Source organism: Camelina sativa, chromosome 13, assembly GCF_000633955.1.
Source record: "Camelina sativa cultivar DH55 chromosome 13, Cs, whole genome shotgun sequence".
NCBI classification, from domain to species: Eukaryota; Viridiplantae; Streptophyta; class Magnoliopsida; order Brassicales; family Brassicaceae; genus Camelina; species Camelina sativa.
In genome coordinates, this window is record NC_025697.1 from 5198793 (window position 1) to 5210523 (window position 11731).

The 11731-nt window shown below is 37.2% G+C and overlaps 2 protein-coding genes across 7 annotated transcripts in view; one reads left to right on the forward strand and one right to left on the reverse strand.

Moving 5' to 3' along the window:
• Positions 1557-10353, forward strand: LOC104735257 (DDT domain-containing protein PTM-like). 6 transcript variants are annotated; one of them, XM_010455007.2, is made up of 10 exons: positions 1558-3414; positions 3522-4136; positions 4639-5704; positions 6133-6421; positions 6543-6667; positions 6963-7378; positions 8222-8269; positions 8427-8455; positions 9064-9714; positions 9806-10353. In XM_010455007.2, the coding sequence occupies exons 1-10, from the start codon at positions 1973-1975 to the stop codon at positions 9943-9945; spliced, it is 4821 nt and encodes a 1606-aa protein (XP_010453309.1). In that variant the 5' UTR covers positions 1558-1972; the 3' UTR covers positions 9946-10353. The 6 variants fall into 6 exon arrangements, with proteins under 6 accessions (XP_010453313.1, XP_010453314.1, XP_010453316.1 ...); XM_010455011.2 differs by lacking the exon at positions 9806-10353 and having other exon boundaries at positions 1557-3414; positions 9040-9199; XM_010455009.2 differs by lacking the exons at positions 8222-8269; positions 8427-8455 and adding an exon at positions 7584-7612 and having other exon boundaries at positions 6963-7426.
• Positions 10648-11731, reverse strand: part of LOC104735259 (THUMP domain-containing protein 1 homolog) — a 3202-nt gene continuing 2118 nt past the window's right edge. The window contains exons 5-7 of the mRNA XM_010455015.2: positions 11176-11296; positions 10953-11093; positions 10648-10860 (exon numbers count right to left, since the gene is read on the reverse strand). Coding sequence (XP_010453317.1) covers positions 10780-10860; positions 10953-11093; positions 11176-11296 — 343 coding nt within the window. The 3' untranslated portion in view covers positions 10648-10779. The remainder of the gene's footprint in view (positions 10861-10952; positions 11094-11175; positions 11297-11731) is intronic.

Sequence of the window (11731 nt, forward strand, 5' to 3'; positions counted from 1 at the left end):
TTACAAATATTAGTATTGTCAAATTTCAAAAACGTTTTACAACTTATTCAAAAAATATTAATTTTACATGCAACAAATTCATCAAAACAACATCTAATAAGTATCCACGTATAATTTTACTCTATATTTTACCATTAAAAATATGTTCATACACCCAAAATTGTTTTATTGTTAAAGTATGCTCTTTATCACCACCTATAAAATGTCTTCTAAACAAATTAAACAAATTTTATGTTGATTTACTTTCATTTTGGCATACTTGTAGTTCTTATAATTACTAAAATTGTTTTGTAACATAATTTCTTTAACCATGAAGTTTTTTCTTACTCCAAAGATATTTTGGATGAACAACTGATGAAAGTTACCTACTCGATTACAATGATTTTATGACTAACCCAATAAATTTTGAGAAATTGAAAGAAAGTTAATATAATATAATAAAAATAAAAATTTGAAAATTATAATCAGGATGGTATATATAAGTCTTAGATAATTCAGATATACAAAATAGAAACTTTTTATACAATCCAAAGAATGACATATGTCATGATCATGTTAAGGATCAACGACCTATTTACTCTTTACAAGTATCCAATTGTACCAAAACAACTTAAAGCTATGACCTCGTCTCAAGCATTTTCGAATCATAAATTCTCAACTTATTTTTACCCGAATCAAAAGTTCTCATATATTTCTCCATATACTTGCTTTAAACGGTTTATGAACTTAATCCGATAGAAAACCACATAAATCCGGTTTGAAACCAATTTTAAAATGGTATACCGTTCCAACTTCCCAAATTTGAAATCGCTTCTCAATTACTCGATCAAGCAGCTTTTGATTCACCGGAATCATCAACATTATTCAGAACGACAACTCTAAATTTTGACCAGAAACATCAACCACCGACTTATCTTGATAGAAAACTCTAAATTTTGAACTGACACATGTCATGATCCGGTGAGTTTTTAACTTTGATTTCTGATCGTTAATACTAACACGTGTCACAATCTGGTTTGATATTTAATCGTTAAAATTGACACATGTCACAATCTAGTGAGTTTTTAACTTTGATCTCTGATCGTTAAAACTAACACATGTCACAATATGGTGAGTTACTAATTTTGAGAACCAAACTTTATATAATAAGATTCTACATTCATAGAATGATATAACTACTAGTATATATAGTTATTCTACATTCATAGAATGATATAAAATTTACCAAACTAACATGTAAAGAAAAATCTGACTATTACTTAACCTAAAATCCAAAGAAAGTATATTATTGTATTTTTCAATGGAAAAAATACAATAATATTTATCATACATATATTTTTTTGTCAAGTCACCTTCGTATTTATGGAAATTAGATAACAAACTATTTGTGCAATTGAAAATAATAATCTCTACCTGTAGAAATCATCATCATCATCACACATGTAATGAGAGATCAGTAGTCAGTTAAGAGTACCAATTTATCATCATTTATACTTAAAAGGTAAAGAAAACATACATATCACAAATAATATATGGAGTATCTCACACATCCTTTTTACCATTAAAAAAAAAACCAAAAAACAAAAAAAGGTGAGAGAGAGAGAGAGATGGCCTTCTCTTCCTAACATTGACCAACCCGTCTTTGTTTCTTTCTTCTTCTCATCACTCTGAGAGAGAGAGAGAGAGAGAATTCGTTAAGGCGTTTCGTTTTGTTTCTCTGTAGAAGAAGAAGAAGAAGAATTCTCTTTCTACTATTTTTTTTTTTTTTTTTTTGTAGAAATTAAGAAGTAGAGAGGATCTCTANCCTTTCTCTCTCTCCTTGCACGTTGCAAGCGTTTCTAGAAAAAAGAAAAAAAAAAGTGAAAATCCCAGCATCCCTTTCACCTGACTTTGGCTATGGGTTTTCTCTGATTCGCTTGTTTCGTGAAGCGAGAGCGAGCTTTTTTTTTTTGTTTGTTTGTTTGTAGCACAAATGGAATTGGTGGGAAAAGTCGTTAAGAAAGAGATCCAAGGGATTGGGTTTTGCTCCGGGACGGTTCGATCTCGCGATTCGTCTGGATTTTTCGAGATCGTTTACGAGAACGGCGTCACGGAGATTTCGGAATTGGCTGAGGTTGTTTCTCTCGTGATGGGAGAAGATAAATCCCAGGAGATTACGGTTCCAGTGAAGAAGAGAGTTGGTAGGAAACCGAAGAAGCGTTCTCGTGTCGCGAGGATGAAGGAGATCAAACGAGGTAGCTCTGGTTTGAATGAGGTAATTGTCGATTTAAATGACGGGGTTACGGAGGTTGATTCGGGAGTTAGTGATGTCAATTTGAGAGGGAATGTTGATTTGAATTGTGGTCCTGTGGAAACCCTAGGTAGGACATGGGACTCTGTGACGGATTTGAATAGGACGGTTCCGGAATCCAATCCTGGGTTTGATCTGTCTACTGGGTTGGATTTGAATCCGAATGATGGTTTAGGTTTGATTAATGTGAATATCGATTACGAGGAGAATTGCAGTGACCAAAGGAGGAGATATATTGATCTCAACATGGATGCCAGCTGTGATTTGGACAATGCTGGTGTCTTTGATTTGTTAGCACCCAAGAGGGAGGGAGGATTTGATTTGAACGTGGAGGTTGATGTAGAGAACATCAAGGATGATGAGTGCATTCAAGTGAATGGAAATGGCATAGTTCAAGAAATCATCATGAAGGACGAAAATGGTGTTCAGGAGACTGGAGAATATAAAGAAGTTCATGTCGCTGAAGTATCTAGCGCTCAGCTTTTGGAGGAGATACAGAAGCAGAACATTGTACAACTACAAGATCTCAACACTCCTAATTCTAACGGTGCTGAGAAGGATCATGATCTGCCTGAGCATAATTCTAAGACTGTTGATGAATCTCTCTCTGATATTGGAAATTCAGTTGAATATACGAGTGGTAGGAGGAAAAGAAGAAAAGGTGCGGACAATCCAAAATTCACCAGTCAACCTCGGTTGAGAAGAAGCGCTCGTAGAAGGTTCGCTCGATCTCCTGTTAGCACTGTAACAGCTTGCTTAGTCGATGAAGTATCCCCTTCCCCTTCAGTTAGTAGTCTGACAGAGGAGAAAACATGGACCGTTGATGGAAAAACTGAGAATATTTCTGAGCTTCCGCCAAAGCCACAATTACCTCCATCTTCACATCTTTTGAATTTAGACGGTCTTCCCATACTTGATGTCTTTACTGCTTACTCTTGTCTGAGGTCTTTCAGTGCTTTGCTGTTTTTGAGTCCCTTTGAGTTGAAGGATTTTGTGGAAGCATTGAGGTGCACGTCTCCCAGTCTGTTATTTGATAGCATCCATGTTGCTGTCTTACAAATATTAAGAAAACATCTGAAACAACTCGCTGCTGAAGGTGACTCATCTGCCGCTTCTTGCTTGAGGTATACTTTTATTTTCTTTCTTGAGTATTTTAGTTTTACTGTTGTTTTATGGATATGAAGCTTCTCTTGTTTTAATTGTCATGCTTTGGTGGTGGTGTTGAATGCAGGAGTCTTGATTGGGAGACGTTGGATGTGGTTACTTATCCCCTTTTTGTGGTCGAATACCTACTATTTTCTGGCACTAAAGACAACCCTGGATTGGATCTTACTCGGTTGAACTTTTTCAGAAATGAGTATTTCAGACAGCCCGCGAATCTGAAAATTGAGATACTTGGTAGTTTGTGCGATGATATGACAGATGCTGAGGTTGTGAAGTCAGAGCTTAATAAAAGATCCTTTGCAGTGGAGTTTGAAATGGAACTTGATAGGAAGACAAACACAGAAATGCGACGCAGAAAACGAGCTATGATGGAGCTGGCAGATGATTTATCTTTAGATAATGGGGTCATTGATACCTCATTTGACCGGAACAGTGATGACTGCTGTTTTTGTAAAATGGATGGGAGCTTACTGTGCTGTGATGGTTGTCCTGCTGCCTATCACTCTAAGTGTGTCGGTCTTGCCAGTCACCTTTTGCCTGAGGGTGACTGGTACTGTCCTGAATGTGCATTTGATCGGCGTGTACCAGGATTGAAGCCTGAAAAGCAAATTCGAGGAGCAGAGTTTATAGAGATTGATCCGCATGGCCGAAAATACTACAGCAGTTGTGGCTACTTATTGGTGTAAGTCTCTTTCTTTGGTTCTCTTATCTAAGGAGGGCTAATGCACGATCTCAGTGGGATCGATATTGTTGATTTACCACTATAAATAAATATAAATATTTTATTATTATTAGCAAAATAATTTTGTCTTATATTAGTGGTACAACTTTGTGATGAATTCTGACGAGAATTGTAGACACATGTTGGTTTTTTGTTTTAAAACAATACCCCGTAGGTAAAGGTTTTAGGATTAACTAGAATGTTCAGATAACATGATAAAACTGTAAGAAGTATGCGTTTTTCCTCTCAATTTTTGCAATAAGTTGAATTCCATGTTTGGACTTGTGAATTGCTTTCTATTGTTTTTTATTTAGATGCGAATTTGATCCCTTAGTATCCCTCAATGTATGCAGATGTGGAATGTTTTTATTATCTACTTCTAGAAACTTCGTTCATATGTTGATTGTAGGAACTATTATACATCTTCATAGGTTGGTTGATGCCGTCTACTATAATTTTACAGGATAGATACAGATGGCACAGGCTCATTGAACTACTATCATGTGAATGATGTGAACCTTGTGCTGGAGCAGCTAAAGTCATGCAGTAGTTTCTATAGTGGCGTAATAAGTGCAATTAAAAAACACTGGGATATCCCTGCTGGGCCAATACGGACAATCAGCAGTGTGAACTCGCAAATGTCTTCATGCTTGGATAAGTCAGCCAAAGGAGTGATTTCTTCTATTGATGGGTTTAAGGCTCCTCTACCAGCTTCAGAAAAACAGACAACATCTGGTGTTAAAAAAAAACTGGAAAAAACGCCCATCAATGGATTTTCACATAATCATGGTCATAGGACTCGTCGGAAGATTTCAGATTCAGCTACTGGGCTAGATCATCGTAATATGAGTTCTGAAGGATCTGCTGAAACTGTACAAAATGGTTCGGATGTCCAGAGACTTCCTGAGCCAGCATCATCAAGCATTTTGGATATCATAAAAGAGCCAAATATGAATATCCATCTGTCGTCCGATAATTTGGCTAGAATAAACACACGGAAAGGAATTAAACCGGTTGTGCAGTGTGAAACTGGCTACAGAAACCATTACATATTTGCTCAGATGACTACATCAGTTTATGAAGAGATGACACGTAAGTCACCAATCCGTACAAACGATATGAGATCTGATGAAGAAATAGCTTCTACCCAGGTGAAGACTATTTTGATGAAAACCACAAAATTTCAATGGCGAAACATCCAAAGCCTCTACCTAGATGCGTGGAAAGAAAAATGTGGATGGTGTCATTCCTGCAAAAGTTCGTCTGAGGTTTCCGGTAGTGAGACAAATTGTTTGTTTAATCTGAGTCTTGGGGCTTTACGGGGTCTTTCCGAAAGTGAAGTAGCTAACATTGAATCTATTGAGAAGAACAGTCATCTTTTGGCCATCATATGCCAGATACTTTCCATGGAAAGTCGATTGCAGGGACTTTTGGTAGGTCCATGGTTGAATCCTCAGCACTCCATCATTTGGCGTGAACACATTCTGAAGGCATCAAATATCTCAAGCTTGAAACATCTATTGGTTGAAGTAAGTTTTTTAACAAGTTTCTTCCTCCCACAGCATTCACTTTGCATTGGCATTCAGGATTGTTTTTGAGATAACCATTGTATTGGCAAAAGCTCAAATATCTGAACAACCACACTAACTTGCCCATGTGAAGCTGTCATATCCTAATTTCTTCATCATGATCCTCTGCTGTATAGAACTTTAGTTTTGGTGTATTCTTCCTACTTGAAAAGCTTGCAATAATCAATCTCTGTTTACCTTTTTATATCTTGGGCAGAAATGTTGAATGTTTTGTTACTTCTCCACTTTCTTACGACTTAACTATCTTCAAAAGCTTTTTAGTATGAACTCTTGAGCACCTGATTTTTGTGTAATGCATTAGTGCTAAGTTTGGGGTACATCAGTTTTCGTTTCCTAATGGAAGATTTTGTTAATTACTCTTTGCACAGTTAGAGGCAAATTTGCATCGTCGTGTACTTTCACTTGAGTGGCTAAACCATGTCGACACTGGTGTAGTAATGGGCTCAGCTATACATATTCTTATTGCTTCAACACGATCATGGTCAAAGACTGCTGTTGGTAAAAGAAGGGGGTCATTGTTGGAGTCTGGGGTTAACCCTACTGCGAAGAAAAATGGTGGATTGACCATGTGTTGGTGGAGAGGTGGGCAAATTTCTCGGCGGTTATTCAACTGGAAGGTTTTGCCTCGCTCTTTAATCTCTAAGGCTGCTAGACAAGGTTTGCATTTTCTCTTTTGTTCTTACTTTCGCGTTTGTTCTTCTACCATCTTTAACAAATATTTTGTTCCTGTGACTTCTATTTAGTTGTTTTCATTCTCCATGCACTCTAAACTGTGCAGGTGGAAGTATGACTATTCCAGGAGTATTTTATCCTGAGAATTCAGAGTCCGCTAAGAGAAGCCGACGTGTTGTGTGGGAAGCAGCTGTTGAGTCATCTACAACTTCAGAGCAGCTAGGTTTGCAGGTAATACAAACTTGGTCAAACTGAATGTAATTCTTCTCTCGCAGTTTCCGTGGGTATATGGGTAATACACGTCGTGATGCGAATTTCTGTTTCCATTTTATCTACGCATGAATATTATTGGTAACAAATCCATTAATGTTTTGAGTTTGTCAATCATCCATATGTATTTACTGTCACTTGGATTGTTACTGACTTTTGCAGTTTTTGTACCTTGAATATGTGTCTTGTACCACTGTTTTCTTTAAATATGTCTGCTTGTGGGATTCTTCTTCAGCTAACAATTTTGGGATTACAGGTAAGGACACTCCAATCTTACATAAAGTGGGATGATATTGAAAATAGTCATCTTCTTCCTACATTGGACAAAGATTCCAGAAAATCTGCCAGGCTATTCAAAAAAGCGATTGTCCGTAGGAAGTGCACAGAGGAAGAAAATGTGAAATATCTCCTCGACTTTGGTAAGAGGAGAAATATTCCGGATGTTGTCTCGAAGAATGGTTGCATGGTTGAAGAATCCTCGAGTGGAAGAAAAAAGTTCTGGCTGAATGAATCACATGTGCCTTTAAATCTTGTGAAAGGATTTGAAGAGAAAAAAGCTGTACGGAAAACTAGCAAGCCAGGAGGCTCTTTCAGACACTCTAAGATAGACAAAGTACAGAAAAGGTCCTCAGAGGGAAAAGGATTCTCATACCTATTTGGAAGGGCAGAAAGATGTGAATCCTCTTTGTGCGAGCAATGTAAGAAAGATGTGTCTTTGAGGTATGTACCTATCAGTCTATCACATCCTATCGTGAGTAACCTTTATTGTCAATTGTTAGGACGACCTACAGAACAAATCTTTTCGTTTTCTTTGTGGTTGTTGAGTAATGATCTTTTTTAACTGTTTTGTATGGTATCTGTTTTTCTTTGATGACAGTGAAGCTGCAAGCTGCCACATCTGCAAAAGTGAGTTCCTTTTCTTGTTATTTTTGTGAAAGAATTTTTTTTCTGCAAAACAGCTTGTGTAGGTAAATCTGATAAGAACCTAGCCCATATTTAACACAAACCAAACTCCCACAAGACATAGGTGGAAGGAACTATTAGTCTTAAAACCCGACCTGCCTGATCTAACCTGGAAGAAATTTCGGTCTAGGATAGCTTATGTCACCGGTTCAGTGACTCTTTAATTTATTTATTAAAATTTTAAAAAACTATTATAAATTTCAGAACTGATTGAAACATCCACCTGGGAAAACAATAATAAGGATATTTTCTATCATTTTCTTGAATTGAAAATAATTAAATAAATGTTTCTTCAGTTTTTATGCACAAAATGGCAAGAAAAAATTAAAACATTTTCGACGTATGACCTGTGGTACAGACGGTTAACCCAAGGGAAATCCAGTTTACTAGTAAATGTGATCCCCTTTAGAGTTTAGACAATGAAAGTTTACTCCGGTAACTTGAGAGTGAGGGTGCCCTTAGAATTGTAAGCACTAGTTAGACTCATTCCTATTGAAGAGGAAACTCCCTAACATGATCGTTCATAGAAACTCNATTTGGAAGGGCAGAAAGATGTGAATCCTCTTTGTGCGAGCAATGTAAGAAAGATGTGTCTTTGAGGTATGTACCTATCAGTCTATCACATCCTATCGTGAGTAACCTTTATTGTCAATTGTTAGGACGACCTACAGAACAAATCTTTTCGTTTTCTTTGTGGTTGTTGAGTAATGATCTTTTTTAACTGTTTTGTATGGTATCTGTTTTTCTTTGATGACAGTGAAGCTGCAAGCTGCCACATCTGCAAAAGTGAGTTCCTTTTCTTGTTATTTTTGTGAAAGAATTTTTTTTCTGCAAAACAGCTTGTGTAGGTAAATCTGATAAGAACCTAGCCCATATTTAACACAAACCAAACTCCCACAAGACATAGGTGGAAGGAACTATTAGTCTTAAAACCCGACCTGCCTGATCTAACCTGGAAGAAATTTCGGTCTAGGATAGCTTATGTCACCGGTTCAGTGACTCTTTAATTTATTTATTAAAATTTTAAAAAACTATTATAAATTTCAGAACTGATTGAAACATCCACCTGGGAAAACAATAATAAGGATATTTTCTATCATTTTCTTGAATTGAAAATAATTAAATAAATGTTTCTTCAGTTTTTATGCACAAAATGGCAAGAAAAAATTAAAACATTTTCGACGTATGACCTGTGGTACAGACGGTTAACCCAAGGGAAATCCAGTTTACTAGTAAATGTGATCCCCTTTAGAGTTTAGACAATGAAAGTTTACTCCGGTAACTTGAGAGTGAGGGTGCCCTTAGAATTGTAAGCACTAGTTAGACTCATTCCTATTGAAGAGGAAACTCCCTAACATGATCGTTCATAGAAACTCCCTAACATGATCGTTCAGGAGTATTTCACAAAAAGCATATCAGGAGGGCAGAGAAGGTGGGCATGTACGTCTGTCATCCATGCAAAAGTGAAGTGCTAGCGAAAGAACAACCCATCATACGAAAAAGAGGGCGCCCCCCAGGGAGTTTCCGAAAAAAAATTGGAGTTCAGACACAAAAGCGTAAAAAGGTCATCATACCTGCTCGCAAATCACCTCGGCTAAAGAAGACCAAGACCTCAACGGCAGAGAGAATTGCCATAAGGTTAAAGAATCATAAAAAGGTTGTTGCAAGCAAACCATTGCGACGCTCTGGCAGGCAATCGAAGCATGTTATTCGGCTGCAGGATGAAAGTAAAGTTCCTGGAGTGAGTAAGAAACGGAAACTTGAAACCAAAAGAGGCAGAGGGAGACCGAAGAAAGTAAAACAAGAGATCTCCATCAGAAAGGAGAGAACAGAAAGGTGCTTGAGCTATTGGTTGAATGGGCTCCGGTTGTCCAGAAAGGCTGGTGATGAACGGGTCAATAAGTTCCGGAGAGATAGATATCATATTCCCTCGGAGAACTCTGACTCTAATCATCATCAACCTAAGTGTAACTTATGTGGGTCGATTGAATCTGAATCTGAATCTGAATCTGGATTGACTTTCATTGCCTGCGAAACCTGTGGAGGTAATCCATTCTTATCTTCTTTTGGTTCACATTGCAAGAGTTGGTTTCTTTTCGTTGCTTTAGCTTTTTTTTTTTTTTTTAATGTCTGTAGAATGGTACCACGGAGATGCTTATGGGCTTAACGAGATGAATTCAAGTATGGTGATTGGATTCCGGTGTCATCTCTGTCGCAAACAGTCTTCTCCCATCTGTCCACATATGAGATCGACTACATCCCCTGTGGAATCCTAAGCTGTGAATTTGGTTAAGAATGATATAATATTCTTAGGCTCTGGGGTTCAACAGGAAGAATCAGACAGGGCAAGGTGTAAATTTCGAGATGTCTATACAATTATGGGTGAAGAGTACGAGTAGAGAGAATCAAGTAGAAGCAGAAACAGAGGAGGGTACATTTTGGTGGAAGCATGAAGTTAGTTTGGCTTGTTGGGACTGGTAACATGGATGAGTAGGTACTAAAGTAAGTGGTTGACTTAGACTTAGAGTGAACAAAGGGGGATTTAAGAACCAGAGTTGATTTATAACCTGATTTAAATTTTCATTTCAATATCGAGGGAGTCAGTAAACAAGTGAAGGTATGTAAAGAATATGTAGAATCCATTTTCTATCAAAATCCATTGGTAGTGGTGTTGTTAGCTCGTATTAGCGTACAATGGTAGAATCCATTTTCTATCAAAATGCTCTGCATGCTGGTTCTTCTCTACTTTAGCTTATCTTGCTTTCTTCGTAAAATGGATTTGCTAATTTTTCTTTAACTTTTTATCTAGGGAAAAGGTAAACAAATCAAATCCATTTCCTCAACCTGTACTTTTCTTTGATTGAAGGACCATTCAACAAAATCAAATTCAAATCTATGTGGTCGCATTGCACCAACATGTTTTATGCTCACGATCGAACAAACTTCATGAAAGAAACAACTTTATTGATCAAAATAAATAGCATCTAAAGAGCAACTTCAGCCATTTTAATAAGTTAAGCCATGAACTCTATAATACTACAAGAAAGCACAAAGCATCTCTAGTCTTAAGAAACAAAACATAGATAAAGATCAAAGAAGAGGAGATTGCGTCAGTTGGTCGACGTGAGCTGTCTGAGGTTGTACTTTCCTAGCTCCTTGTACTTCTCTACCACTCCAATTAAGCAAACTGTCTGTAAATTGCAACACAAAACCCAAACCCAATTTGAGGTTATATAACCAACCGATCTGATGATGCAAAACATAAAATTTTCTTCTTATTTACCTTAACAATTTCCACCACGATTGACATCTCTGGATTGCTCAAATCAACTTTGTGAGGGGCAGGAATAGATTTGGCGATAGTGTTTATTATCTTCATCCTATCAAGCCCCGTGTTTGCACGCGCTCCATACAACACAGCAAACTGCAGGAATGGTTAACGAGAGGTAAACATTTCGGAGTCTAGGAAAGGGGACACGCTAAATTGATCCTTATAGTATTATTACTTTCCGGGGGTTACTGGTCTCAACGGGGAAATACTGTTCTACAAGAGGCTTGATGGCTCTTGAAATTTCTTCCTCTGAAGGGTAACACGATACTTCAATTGGTAGAAGTCTTAGGATGAACCTAAGCAACACAAGATTTGTCAACAAAAACCCGATAACGACATAATTAGTAATAGAATTCCTGGTATGATAGAGTTTTTTGTAAGTAAGATCAAACCTTGACATATGCTTTTTTGTTGCAGCAGCAGAAGTCATTGCATGCTGTGCAATATCTTTGGGACTTGGGTCACCATCTCTCCTTTTCATTTGGATGAATACCAGACCGTTGCAACCTGGATCTAACTTCATAAACCGTCTCTGTTGAAAAAAGGATAACAACAGTAGTCTTATATGATCCGCAGAGAGATTAAAACATAGACTTGAACAATTATGTCATGAGAGCTCCTGTCATTTACCCATAGATAATAACTTAGCTTACCTTACTCTTGTCTCCGAGTTCTTTTAGTTCAGCTTCAATCAACTTATCAATAGACTTCTCAGCATTTTCGTTTACTTT

Excerpts from the sequence above, each read along its gene's own strand:
- LOC104735257 (XM_010455009.2), top strand. The coding sequence starts at position 1,973 with ATGGAATTGGTGGGAAAAGTCGTTAAGAAAGAGATCCAAGGGATTGGG. Across the intron at positions 6,668-6,962 it reads CAGAGCAGCTAGGTTTGCAG|GTAAGGACACTCCAATCTTA; the intron begins GTAATACAAACT and ends TTGGGATTACAG. Across the intron at positions 9,715-9,805 it reads TGCCTGCGAAACCTGTGGAG|AATGGTACCACGGAGATGCT; the intron begins GTAATCCATTCT and ends TAATGTCTGTAG.